The 13,348-nt window shown below is 45.9% G+C and overlaps 1 protein-coding gene across 1 annotated transcript in view; it reads right to left on the bottom strand.

Annotated features, from left to right (window-relative positions):
- Positions 1-13,348, bottom strand: part of MTMR7 (myotubularin related protein 7) — a 126,137-nt gene that overhangs the window by 68,119 nt on the left and 44,670 nt on the right. The window contains exons 5-6 of the mRNA XM_063920843.1: positions 6,230-6,358; positions 4,579-4,713 (exon numbers count right to left, since the gene is read on the bottom strand). Of these exons, the coding sequence (XP_063776913.1) occupies positions 4,579-4,713; positions 6,230-6,358 (264 nt within the window). The remainder of the gene's footprint in view (positions 1-4,578; positions 4,714-6,229; positions 6,359-13,348) is intronic.

Here is a 13,348-nt window from a genome sequence, read left to right as displayed (position 1 = left end):
CTTAATAGCTCTAATTAATGCTCTTCTTTCCTGTGTAGCAGGGCTCAGGCTGCTGACATCATCAAGGCACACAAAGAATAGCCAATCAGCACTTTTACATGAATGCAGGGTTGAACAACACGGGTTGGACACTTTAGAGTGCACATTGACCCAGGTCCAACCCGTGTATAACACTGCTTTTATACAGGGTTGAAAGGCAGGGTTACTCGACCCAGGATATCAAAAAGTGGTGCTTTTAGACTGCACATCGATTCGGGTCGAGCTGGCTCAACCCGGCAATATCCCGGGATATATTTGCGGTGTGAAAGGGGTATTACATACTGTACCCTTTATCATCCATGGTACAGACATTTATTAGCCACCCAAAGATTATTATTAAGACTAGGGTCTGGCGGAAGTGCTGGGCTTGTCTTACAGCCAGAACCCTGTGAGCCCAAGAATATTACACTTCCATGTGTACTGCTAAAATGCTGTAACACAGTTTGACAAGGAATCCTTCCCTAGGCTAGGTTAGTCCCGGGATTGGTAAGAGAACATCACATGGTGGAGATGTACAAAAAGTCCTCTGAACAGCAACAGTTGACAAATTTGCTGTCTCACCAAGCAGTTATAATGAAGGTGCTGCCCTACCTGTTGGAGATGTAATGTACAAGGGGCCTGATTCAGACCTGATCGCAGCAGCAAATTTGTTAGCTAATGGACAAAACCATGGGGGTAATTCTGAGTTGATCGCAGCAGGATTTTTGTAAGCAGTTGGGCAAAACCATGTGCACTGCAGGAGGACAGATATAACATGTGCAGAGAGAGTTAGATTTGGGTGTGGTGTGTTCAATCTGCAATCTAAATTGCAGTGTAAAAATAAAGCAGCCAGTATTTACCCTGCACAGAAACAAAATAACCCACCCAAATCTAACTCTCTCTGCACATGTTATATCTGCCTCCCCTGCAGTGCACATGGTTTTGCCCAACTGCTAAAAAATTTTCCTGCTGCGATCAACTTGGAATTACCCCCCATGTGCACTGCAGGTGTGGCAGATATAACATGTGCAAAGAGAATTAGATTTGGGTGGGTTAATTTGTTTCTGTGCAGGGTAAATACTGGCTGCTTTATTTTTACACTGAAATTTAGATTTCACCTTGAACATACCCCACCCAAATCTAACTCTCTCTGCACACATTATATCTGCCCCCCCCCCCCCTGCAGTGCACATGGGGCCTAATTTAGATCTGATCGCTGCTGTGCGTTTTTGCATAGCAGGCGATCAGATCCAAACTACGCATGTGTATGCACCGCAATGCACCAGCGCATCGCACAACAGCAACAGGCATCAGTGCCTAGCGACGGGATAGTGCGAAAAACCCGAACGCACAGGTACTCGCAAGGTGATTGACAAGAAGAGGCCGTTTGTCAGTGTCAACTGACCGTTTTCCGGGAGTGTCCGGAAAAATGCAGGCGGGCCCAGGCGTTTTCAGGGAGGGTGTCTGACGTCAGCTCCGGCCCTGATCAGCAGAAAACAATCGCACGGGAAGAGTAAGTTCTGGGCTGCGCGGAGACTGCACAAAATCATTTTGTGCAGCTCTGCTACACATGCGATTGCACAATTGAACGGCGATTTAACCCTTCCCCTGTAGGCGGCAACTATCTGATCGCAGGGCAGAAAAAAACGCAGCCCAGCGATCAGATCTGAATGACCCCCATGGTTTTGCCCATTAGCTAACAAATTTGCTGCTGCTATCAGGTCTGAATAAGGCCCAATGAGAGAGGCAAAGACCCGCACTGCTGAATGTAGTCCATTCATCAATAGTTAAACCTTCCACCCCATAACTTAAAAGGGTGTGGATCATAGGGTCGACCACACTTAGGTCGACAGTGTCTAGGTCGACCACTATTGGTTGACAGTAACTAAGTCGACACCTGAAATAGGTCGACACAAGCATTAGGTCGACTTGAGTAAGGTCGACATGACAAAATCAGAAAGAAACAACCCTGATCCAGGCGCTAATGGATTAATTGTATTATTTACTTTTAATTTGAAATATATATTTATAAACTAAAAGCTGCAATCTTTGTCCAGCTGTACCTGTGTACGTACAGCTAAAACTTGATCATGAATTGATCAAGAAGTTACACAAGAAAAAAGAAAAATGACTGATTGCGCTATCTCTCCAGGTGCGTATATGAATAAAAACACGAAACACGTATTTATCACTTCTCTGGTGTTTATTTTAATACAAACGTTATATCTCATACAACAATATAATAAAAAATCAATAAGTATGCATACTCATTATGGGCTCATTCTAAAAGATTTTTATGATAATGATAAAATGATAATGTTTCTCTGTTTTAAACATCCAGTGCTCAAATCTATCCGAGACAATTAATAATTCTACTCCTGGATTAAATGCAACATGATTAATGTATCCACAACGTTTAGAACGTACCACAAAGGCCAAATATGGTGATTTTCCAAGGATGAAAATTCTTTGTTTAAGGACACAGTTTCCACAACATTGAATGATATTTATCCCCGTTATGTTTAAACTCAGTCCGTCCGTCCGTCCTCCGTGGTGGTAACCAACAAGACCTCCTGCACACCTGCCGCCCAAGCTGAACCGCAATCAGAGGAGACGCGGCTAGCTAGGTGGACAGTCTACTTTGCAAATCGTCCACATACAAGCGGCTCCAATCACGTTGAGGGTTAGAAACCATCCAGCACCGCTACCACCACGGAGGACGGACGGGGAGAGGAAAAGCAAACCATTATCGCTGTGCACGGCGAGGATCTCCCCATCACGTCTGCATCTACGGATACGGTGGTAAGCGGCTCCATTTAAAAACTGTCAGTTCATGGACTGTGCCAATTTATGAATGAGAACTGTGGTCATATGCAAAAGACTGAGTTTAAACATAACGGGGATAAATATCATTCAATGTTGTGGAAACTGTGTCCTTAAACAAAGAATTTTCATCCTTGGAAAATCACCATATTTGGCCTTTGTGGTACGTTCTAAACGTTGTGGATACATTAATCATGTTGCATTTAATCCAGGAGTAGAATTATTAATTGTCTCGGATAGATTTGAGCACTGGATGTTTAAAACAGAGAAACATTATCATTTTATCATTATCATAAAAATCTTTTAGAATGAGCCCATAATGAGTATGCATACTTATTGATTTTTTATTATATTGTTGTATGAGATATAACGTTTGTATTAAAATAAACACCAGAGAAGTGATAAATACGTGTTTTTATTCATATACGCACCTGACGCAATCAGTCATTTTTCTTTTTTCGACATGACAAAATGTCAACATGAGGTTTTTGGGTTTTTTTGGTGTCGTTTTCTTCGTAGAGTGACCGGGAACGCCAAGTAGAGCACCGTGTACCCTCGCATGGCTTGCTTCGCTCGCCATGCTTCAGGCAAAGGTGCCTCGCTGCGCTCGGCATAGGTTACTGATCCCAATTATAGTCCACGTGGATCGTAAAGTATGAAGAAGTTCAAAAAATTTAAATAATTGTGAAAAACTCATGTCGATCTTTTGTCATGTCAACCTAGAACATGTCAACCTAGTAATCATGTTGACCTAGAAACCATGTCGACCTAATGCATGTCAACCAATAGTGGTCGACCTAATGCATGTCGACCTAAGTGTGGTCGACCTAGAGACCGGATACCATCTTAAAGACCGTTGATGTACTGATGTTCCAAAGGGTAAGTGAAGATATTAGTCTTATTTATTATCCAGATAATGGGGGTGATTCAGACCTAAATTTAGCACATCTACGATCAGCTTCCCTGACATGCGGGGGTACGCCCAGCATGGGGCTAGTCCACCCCGCATGTCAGGGCCGACTCCCCCGCACAAGTACAAAAGCATCGCACAGCGGCGATGCTTTTGCACTTTAGGGGTAGCTCCCAGCCAGCGCAGCTCCTGCGTGCTGGCAGGGAGCTACTCATCGCAGCCCGGGTCGCAGTGGCTGCGTGTGACGTCATGCAACCGCCGTGGCTCACCCCCCCTACGCTCCGGGCACGCCTGCGTTGCCTGGACCGCGCCCCCTAAACGGCAGATAAACGCCGCCAGCCCACCCCTTCCCGCCCAGAGACCGCCTCTGCCTGTCAATCAGGCAGAGGCGATCGCAGGGCTAAGACAGCCGTCGGCTGTCTGCCAAGCGCCGGCACACTGCAGTACCGGTGCATGCGCAGTTCAGGCCTGATCGCTGCTGTGTGAACACGCACAGCAGTGATCAGGTCTGAATTAGCCCCAATATCTGCACAATCAGAATAGCAGGCTCCTTAAAGAGCTCCTACAGATTTTTGAGTTGTATCATTAAAACCTACCTAAAAATACTGGAAGGGCTCTGACTGTAATGGAGAGGTGGAGGCGACACAGTACTTTTTAAAAGAGTTGCAGTATAACGCTAAATTAATTCATCTTTATAATTCATATGTGAACATTTAAATGTATGGAGCTTAGTGGTACTTTCAAATTCAAGTACGTGTACTCTGCCACTTGGTTCCGAATATGTTTTAATTACTGTTATATTTGCAGAACACATCCAAAGTACTTACTTTTGGCCTGGTATCAACAACATAAAGGAAATCACTTCCTGGATTAGTTTTCCGTATGGCCTGCAGCATCTGTTCATCTTCAAGACACCGCGCGCTGAAGCCAGACAGTGGCTGACTACTACGACAAATGGACGCCTGCAATGAACACAAATCAAATACAGAAAAAAGGAAAGGAAAACAAGACAAATGCAGAACAGCAAAGTCACTTAAATAAAGTTCATTCATACGGGTCAATCCAATTAGTCTCGATGATCTCACGGGTGTGAGTCATCACGGCAGCGGACGCACTTAATGGCGGCCCGAATTTGCACAAAAGTGCTCACTACCCCACAGGGCTCCTAATAATTTTTTCCAAATTCAGGCCAAAACCAACCTATGAAGGGTGTGAGATTGGGTGCCATTGCCGGCGTTTAAACACAGCGGTAACGGCACATCACACCCTTCACGTATAATTCGGTTGACCCCAGAGTTAAAAAAAAACACCATACCTCCCGAAAAGGGGCTGTGACCTCATGGCAGGGGTGTAACTCTGCAGGAAATACAGCATCCACAAACCACGTGCCCCTTATCATCACGCTGGGGGCATGTCCAGCACTCTGCGAGCTGCTGGGCATGTCCCCAGTCACTCGCCAGCGAACGGTGGGTGAGAGGGGGCCTGCCAACTTCCGTCGCACTTCTGTATTTCTTTCCTTTGTCATCCTATATTCAGTGTACTGTGGAAAGTGCTGCATATACAGTAGTTTAGTCTTGCTGGCACTGATTAGGATACCTGCTCAATAGTCTTAATAGCTTTATTGAAATATTCCTTGCTTAAAAGTGCTGGTCCTGATTAGGAGTGTATGCATCCGTCCATTATTCTGTATAGAGTCCTTAGGGGAAAACCAGCAGGAGGCTGTACTTTAGGATTAGACATCAACCTCTGATGGTTTCCTACCTGATGGGGAGAATGCCTGATAATAAACAGACCATAACGTTTCTGTATTGCGTATGTGCAGCCGCATCTCCTTTCATCTACGTGTGCATGGACCCGAACCATAAATGGTGTAACCATCCGTATTTTTCTGCTGATGGTTTAGAGCCATCAATGGTTAACCCATTAACGTACAACCCTACTTTAGTTGCAGCATCTTAATACAACTGTCTCTCATACAGCAGTATATCAGTCCACTTCAACCACTGTATGTATATATGTTTATGCCCCTGTTCAACATATATGAGTGAGTATGTATGTATGACACAAAATCCCTCACCTAACACCAGTTACAGTCTACTAAAGACTCTGCTGTACAACATCTGGAGATGTGAGAGGAGATGAGGCTGACACAAATGAGTGATAAGGGAGGGGAAGATTTGGGAAGAAAATGAAAGGTTATAGAAGCTGACAGGTTAAGAAGAGCTTTAACAAACCTTCTAAAGAGGACAAGGGAAGGTATTGCCCAAGAAACTAATCAGCTTTAAATTATCATTTATCTAGTAGTACATTCTATAAAATAATTGCTACAATCTGATTGGTTTACATGGGCTACTCCTCCAGTGGCCAATTAAGAAGGTCTGATAAAACTCCCCTTAGAACACAGTTACCTGCCAGTACGTGTAACACTGGACAGTTCTGTTATCTGACATGGCATAATAAGAGTATTCATACACTTACATTGTTATTCTGACTATAATAGGAGAGAGTGGGGAAGCGGCCCCTGCTCCGGAATTTGGAGCTCCCAACGATGACTGGCACACTTGCAGATTTTGGTACGTAGAGGTCAGTGGGATACGAGTCACACACCTGAAAGAGACACATTGATGTAGGCCTGGACTAAGAAAATCAATTAGTGCCAATTATAAACATAAAATATAGAACTAATGCTGTCACAAAGCATTTCTTTCCTCTATCTCTCGCTCTAGATATATATATATATATATATATATATACACACACACATACACATACAAAACCATGCAAAAGTTTTAGGCAGGTCTGGAAAAAATGCTGCAAAATAAGTATGCTTTCAAAAATAGAAGTGTTTGGTGTGACCACCATTTGCCTTCAAAACAGCATCAATTCTTTTAGGTACATTTGCACAAAGTCAGGGATTTTGTAGGATTATATTCAGGTGTATGATTAACCAATCATACCAAACAGGTGATAATGATCATTATTTTCATACAGTGTGTAGTTTGAAACACAGTCATTAACTGGAATAGAAACAGCTGTGTATGGGGCTTAAAACTGGGTGAGGAGCAGCCATACTCTAGTACAGTGGTTCTCAAACTCGGTCCTCAGGACCCCACACAGTGCATGTTTTGCAGGTAACCTGGCAAGTGCACAGGTGTATTAATTACTCACTGACACATTTTAAAAGGTCCACAGGTGGAGCTAATTATTTCACTTGTGATTCTGTGAGGAGACCTGGAAAACATGCCCTGTGTGGGGTCCTGAGGACCGAGTTTGAGAACCTGTGCTCTAGTACAAAGATGTGGTTGTGGAAGACAGTTTCATGTCACAGGTCATACATCATGGTAAGACTGAGCACAATAACCAGACACAAGTTAGTTATACTGCATCAGCAAGGTCTCTCCCAGGCAAAGATTTCAAAGCATGGCAGTGGTGCGTGCACTGAGTAAACCAATTTCCTTTATGGCCTCCACCATAAAGTTATTAGAATCCTGTATATGTTGTAGGAGTAAAATTATATCCCCCCTGGATAAGGAATCTAATCCGTCAATTAGATTACCTGACCATTTTGCAATGGCCCTAGAGATCCATGCACAAGCTATAGTGGGTCTCTTGTCCACTCCCGCAGCTGTGTACAGAGATTTGAGAGTGGTCTCAATCTTGCGGTCTGCAGCTTCCTTCAAGGAAGCTGCCCCAGGACCAGGTAAAACTGCCTTACGAGACAGCCTAGAAACCGATGAGTCAGCTATCGGTGGGTTTTCCCATTTTTTCCTATCATCCTGAGGAAACGGGAAGGATGTGAGTAACCGTTTTGGGACCTGAAACTTCTTGTCAGGATTTACCCAAGTTGCTTCAAATAGGAAATTTAATTCCTTAGATGCGATGCAGGGAAAGTAGCTGAGGATTTCTTTTTCACATTAAAATAAGATTCCTCCTCGTCCTCTGATACCTTATCATGGATGTGCAGGACGTCTCTAATAGCTTCTATCAGGGCTTGTATTCCCTGTGACAAAGCAGCATACCCCCCTCCCGAGTCCACCTCACCCTCCTCTGGGTCTGATACATCATCATCATCATCGGTATCAGCCTGCATGATTTCGGGCCAGGGTACGCTTCTGTGGACAAATGGCAGGGTTCAGAGACGCTGGAATGACCGCTGAATCTCTATTCATCAGGTCATCAACAGATTGCCTTAAGTATTGCGTCTCCTTCTCATTTTGGGATAATTTATTTGAAATATTTGAAATCATCCCTTTTAATGAATCTAATCATACTGGTTCAGATCCACTAGCCTGAGAATGTGTACTATCCTGAGTACACGGCAGTGATTCCCCAGATTGAGAGAAACACTCTGCTGTGCATGAAACACACTCCTTTGACATAGTAAATGTAAAAGAACACACACACAAAGTGATGAATAGGTAAAAGCACAGTTAACCCACACAGAGACCCCTAGGGAGACACAGAGTATGATGGAGCCAGCTACACAGCGCCCTTATAGCTAATTATATTGTAGCTGGGTCACAAACTAAGCATTTGTGACAAAGGCTCAGTATTCTAATACTGCCTCCCCCCCCCGTTTGCTATGACCCCCTGGTACGGCTGAGGCAAGCTGGAGTCCTTGTGGAGGGGCTGCGCTTCCCTGCCAGTCTGTCTGAGTAGTGCTGCAGAGGGAAAATGGTGCTGGTGAGCTGCTGGATCCACTCATAGTGAAGCCCCGCCCCCGTAATAGCGCGCGGTCTTCCTGGTTTTTTATACTGGCTGAGGTATGTTTGTTGCTTAACCCCTGTAAGCTAGTTTGCCAGTGTGGGTATTTTATTAGTGGCTCAGCCCACCCCTCACAGAAGGACACACGCTCCGCATGTCATCCTGAGCCCTGGAGCGCAGCCTGCAAGTCAGCGCTGCGCTCCATACCCTTATGCCGCCATTGAAGCCGGTGACCCGCTAACAATGGGACACCGCCATCTACTCACCACTCTTCTGTATTCTGGCTCTGTTAGGGGTGGCGGTGTGCTGCGGGTCTGTACGCTCGCCGTGGTGGGGCTTGCGAATAGGACCCTCTGGAGCTCAATGTCCTGTCAGCGGGGAACGGGACAATTAACCCTGGAGGAGGTTGGGCCGTTACCCCCCCTAAGTCCCACGAAGCAGACAGGCTGTTGCCAAACAGCGCTGTCTGAAAACAACAAACAGCAAAATAAATGTAGAAAACTCTTCAGGAGCTTCCCCAAGCGTGACCGGCTCCTTCGGTCACATTTTCTAAACTGAGTCTGGTAGGAGGGGCATAGAGGGAGGAGTCAGCCAACACTATCAAGTTCTTAAAGTGCCAATGGCTCCTAGTGGACCCGTCTATACCCCATGGCAGTAATGTGGACCTCAGTATCCTCTAGGACGTAAGAGAATATAAGATTTTAAACCTACCGGTAAATCTTTTTCTCGTAGTCCGGAGAGGATGCTGGGGACTCCGCAAGGACCATGCGGATAGACGGGCTCCGCAGGAGACATGGGCACTTTAAGAAAGACTTTAGTTCTGGTGTGCACTGGCTCCTCCCTCTATGCCCCTCCTCCAGACCTCAGTTAGAGAAACTGTGCCCAGAGGAGACGGACAGTATGAGGAAAGGATTTTTGTTAATCCAAGGGCAAGATTCATACCAGCCACACCAATCACACCGTATAACTTGTGATATACTACCCAGTTAACAGTATGAAAACAACATAGCATCAGTCCAAGACCGACGAGACTATAACATAACCCTTATTTAAGCAATAACTTTATACAAGTCTTACAGAAGTAGTTCGCACTTGGGACGGGCGCCCAGCATCCTCTACGGACTACGAGAAAAAGATTTACCGGTAGGTTTAAAATCTTATTTTCTCTTACGTCCCAGAGGATGCTGGGGACTCCGTAAGGACCATGGGTATTATACCAAAGCTCCCAAACGGGCGGGAGAGTGCGGATGACTCTGCAGCACCGATTGAGCAAACAGGAGGTCCTCCTCAGCCAGGGTATCAAACTTATAGAACTTTGCAAAGGAGTTTGAACCCGACCAAGTAGTAGCTCGGCACAGCTGTAGCGCCGAGACCCCTCTGGCAGCCGCCCAATAAGAGCCCACCTTCCTAGTGGAATGGGCCTTGACCGATTTAGGTAACGGCAATCCCGCCGTAGAATGCGCCTGCTGAATCGTGTTACAGATCCAGCGAGCAATAGTCTACTTTGAAGCAGGTGCACCAATCTTGTTGGTTGCATACATGACAAACAGTGCTTCTGTTTTTCTGACTGTAGCCGATCTGGCCACGTAAATTTTCAAAGCCCTGACCACATCAAGGGACTCGGGATCTTCCAAGTCACGCGTAGCCACAGGCACCACAATAGTTCATATGAAAGGATGAAACCAATTTTGGCAGGAATTGAGGACGGATCCGCAATTCCGCTCTACCCATATGGAAAACCAGATAGGGGCTTTTATGTGATAAATTCCGACACTCGCCTATCAGAAGCCAAGGCTAATAACATGACCACCTTCCAAGTGAGATTTTTCAACTCCACCGTTTTAAGTGATTCAAACCAGTGTGACTTAATGAAACTTAACACCACGTTAAGGTCCCAAGGCGTCACCGGAGGTACAAAAGAAGGCTGAATATGCAGTACTCCCTTCACAAAAGTTTGTACTTCAGGGAGAGAGGCCAATTCCTTTTGAAAGAAAATGGATAAGGCCAAAATCTGAACCTTAATAGATCCTAATTTTAGGCCAAAATTCACTCCAGTTTGCAGGAAGTGAAGGAAACGGTCCAGATGGAATTCTTCCGTAGGAGCATTCCTGGCCTCACACCAAGAAACACATTTTCGCCATATACGGTGATAATGTTTAGATGTCATGTCCTTCTTAGCCTTTATTAGCGTAGGAATTACCTCATCAGGAATACCCCTATCCGCTAGGATCCGGCGTTCAACCGCCATGCCGTCCAACGCAGCCGCGGTAAGTCTTGGAATAGACATGGCCCCTGTTGCAACAGGTCCTGTCTTAGAGGAAGAGGCCACGGATCTTCTGTGAGCATTTCCTGCAGATCCGGATACCAGGTCCTTCGTGGCCAATCTGGAAAAATGAGGATTGTTCTCACTCCTCTCCCTCCTACCATTCTCAACACCTTGGGTATGAGAGGAAGAGGGGGAAATACATAGACCGACTGGAACACCCACGGTGTCACTAGGGCATCTACAGCTACTGCCTGAGGCTCTTTTGACCTGGTGCAATACCTCTGTAGCTTCTTGTTGAGGCGGGACGCCATCATGTCTATCTGTGGCAGTTCCCACTGACTTGCAATCTGTGCGAAGGCTTCCTAAAGTAATCCTCTCTTGGATGGAGGTCGTGTTTGCTGAGGAAGTCTGCTTCTCAGTTGTCCACTCACGGAATAAACTGCTGAAAATGCGCTTACATTATTTTCCGCCCAGCGGAGAATCCTGGTGGCTTCTGCCATTTCCACTCTGCTCTGTGCCGCCTTGGCGGTTTACATGTGATGTTGTCTGACTGGATCAGAACCGGTAGGTCGCGAAGCAATGTTTCCGCTTGCCGAAGGGCGTTGTATATGGCCCTCAGCTCCAGGATGTTGATTTGAATACAAGTTTTTTGACTTGACCCAAAGACCTTGGAAGTTTCTTCCCTGTGTGACTGCTCCAACACTTGGAGGCTCGCGTCCGTGGCTACCAGAATCCAGTCCTGGATGGCGAACCTGCGACCCTGCAGACGGTGAGCACTCTGCAGCCACCATAGGAGAGACACCCTGGCCCTAGGGGACAGGGTGATTAACTGATGCATCTGTAGATGTGATCCGGACCACTTGTTCCGTAGATCCCATTGGAAAGTCCTCGCATGGAACCTGCCGAAGGGAATGGCCCCGTAAGATGTCACCATCTTTCCCGGGACCCGAGTGCAGTGATGCACTGACACCTGTTTTGGCTTTAATAGGTTTTTTACCAGAGTCATTAGTTCCTGAGCCTTCTCTATCGGAAGATAAACCCATTTCTGGTCCGTATTCAGAATCATACCCAAGAAAGGCAGACGAGTCATAGGAATCAACTGTGACTTCGGGATATTGAGAATCCAGCCGAGTTGCTGTGACACCTTCAGCGAAAGTGACACGCTGTTCAACAACTGCTCTTTTGATCTCGCCCTTATTAGGAGATCGTCCAAGTATGGGATAATTGTGACTCCTTGCTTGCGTAGGAGCACCATAATTTCCGCCAATTACCCTGAAATTGGTAATGGCAATACTGTACCGTAATTCTCAGGTACGCCTGATGGGGTGGATAAATGGGAACATGAAGGTATGCAGCCTTTATGTCTAGATACACCATAAAATCCCCCCCTTCCAGGCTGGCGATGATCGCTCTGAGCGATTCCACCTTGAATTTGAACCTTTTCAAGTATAGGTTCAGAGTTAAAATAGGTCTGACCGAACCGTCCGGTTTCGGGACTACAGCCAAGGTTGAGTAATATCCCCTTCCTTGTTGAAGGAGGGGAACCTTGAGCACCACCTGTTGGAGATACAATGTGTGAATTGTATTTAATATTATCTCCCTTTCTGGGGGAGAAGCCGGTAGGGCCGATAAGGAAAACCGGCGAGGAGGCACCTCTTCGAATTCCAGCTTGTAACCCTGAGAAACAATTTCTATTGCCCAGGGATCCACCTGTGAGTGAACTCAGATGTGGCTGAAGAGTCGAAGACGTGCTCCCACTCCCTTAGCGGAGCCCCAGCGTCATGCGGTGGATTTAGTAGAGGCCGGGGAGGACTTCTGTTCCTGGGAACTAGCTGTGCCCTGCGCCCTTACCTCTGGTAAGAAAGGACGCTCCTCGTACTTTCTTGTTTTTCTGAGACCCAAAGGACTGCATTTGATAATGTCGTGCTTTCTTAGGCTGTGAGGGAATATAAGGCAAAAAAATCAGATTTACCAGCTATAGCTGTGGAGACCAGGTCCGAGAGCCCTTCTCCACACAATTGCTCACCCTTGTAAGGTAAAACCTCCATATGTCTCTTTTAGTCGGCATCACCTGTCCATTGCATGTTCCACAGGACACGTCTAGCAGAAATCGACTCTAGAACCCAGTAGACCAATGTCTCTTTGAGCATGTCTTATATACAAGACAGCATCTTTTATATATCCTAGGGTCAATAACATGGTATCCTTATCTAGGGTTTCAATCTCCGCTGATAAGGTATCTGTCCACGCTGCTACAGCGCTATAAACCCCTGCCAACACAATCGCCGGTCTGAGTAGTGTACCAGAATGTGTGTAAATTAACTTCAAAGTACTTTTCTGCATGCTATCTGCAGGATCCCTGAGGGTAGCTGTATCTTGGTATGTCAGCGCTACCTTTTGGGTAAATGTGTCAACGCCTTGTCCACCCTAGGGGAGGATTCCCATCGTATCCTGGCCCTAGCAGGGAAAGGATACGCCATGAGAATTCTTTTAGGAAACTGCAGTTTCTTGTCTGGAGATTCCCGCTCTTTTTCACACAATTCATTTGGTTCATGAGAGGAGAGAAATGTTATCTCAGCTTTCTTCCCCTTAAACATGTGTACCCTCGTGTCAGGGACAGATGGGTC

The sequence above is a fragment of the Pseudophryne corroboree genome, chromosome 1 (assembly GCF_028390025.1).
Source record: "Pseudophryne corroboree isolate aPseCor3 chromosome 1, aPseCor3.hap2, whole genome shotgun sequence".
Taxonomy (NCBI): domain Eukaryota; kingdom Metazoa; phylum Chordata; class Amphibia; order Anura; family Myobatrachidae; genus Pseudophryne; species Pseudophryne corroboree.
The sequence above is the reverse complement of the archived record's forward strand: the minus strand, read 5'-3'. Positions and strand labels throughout refer to the sequence as shown.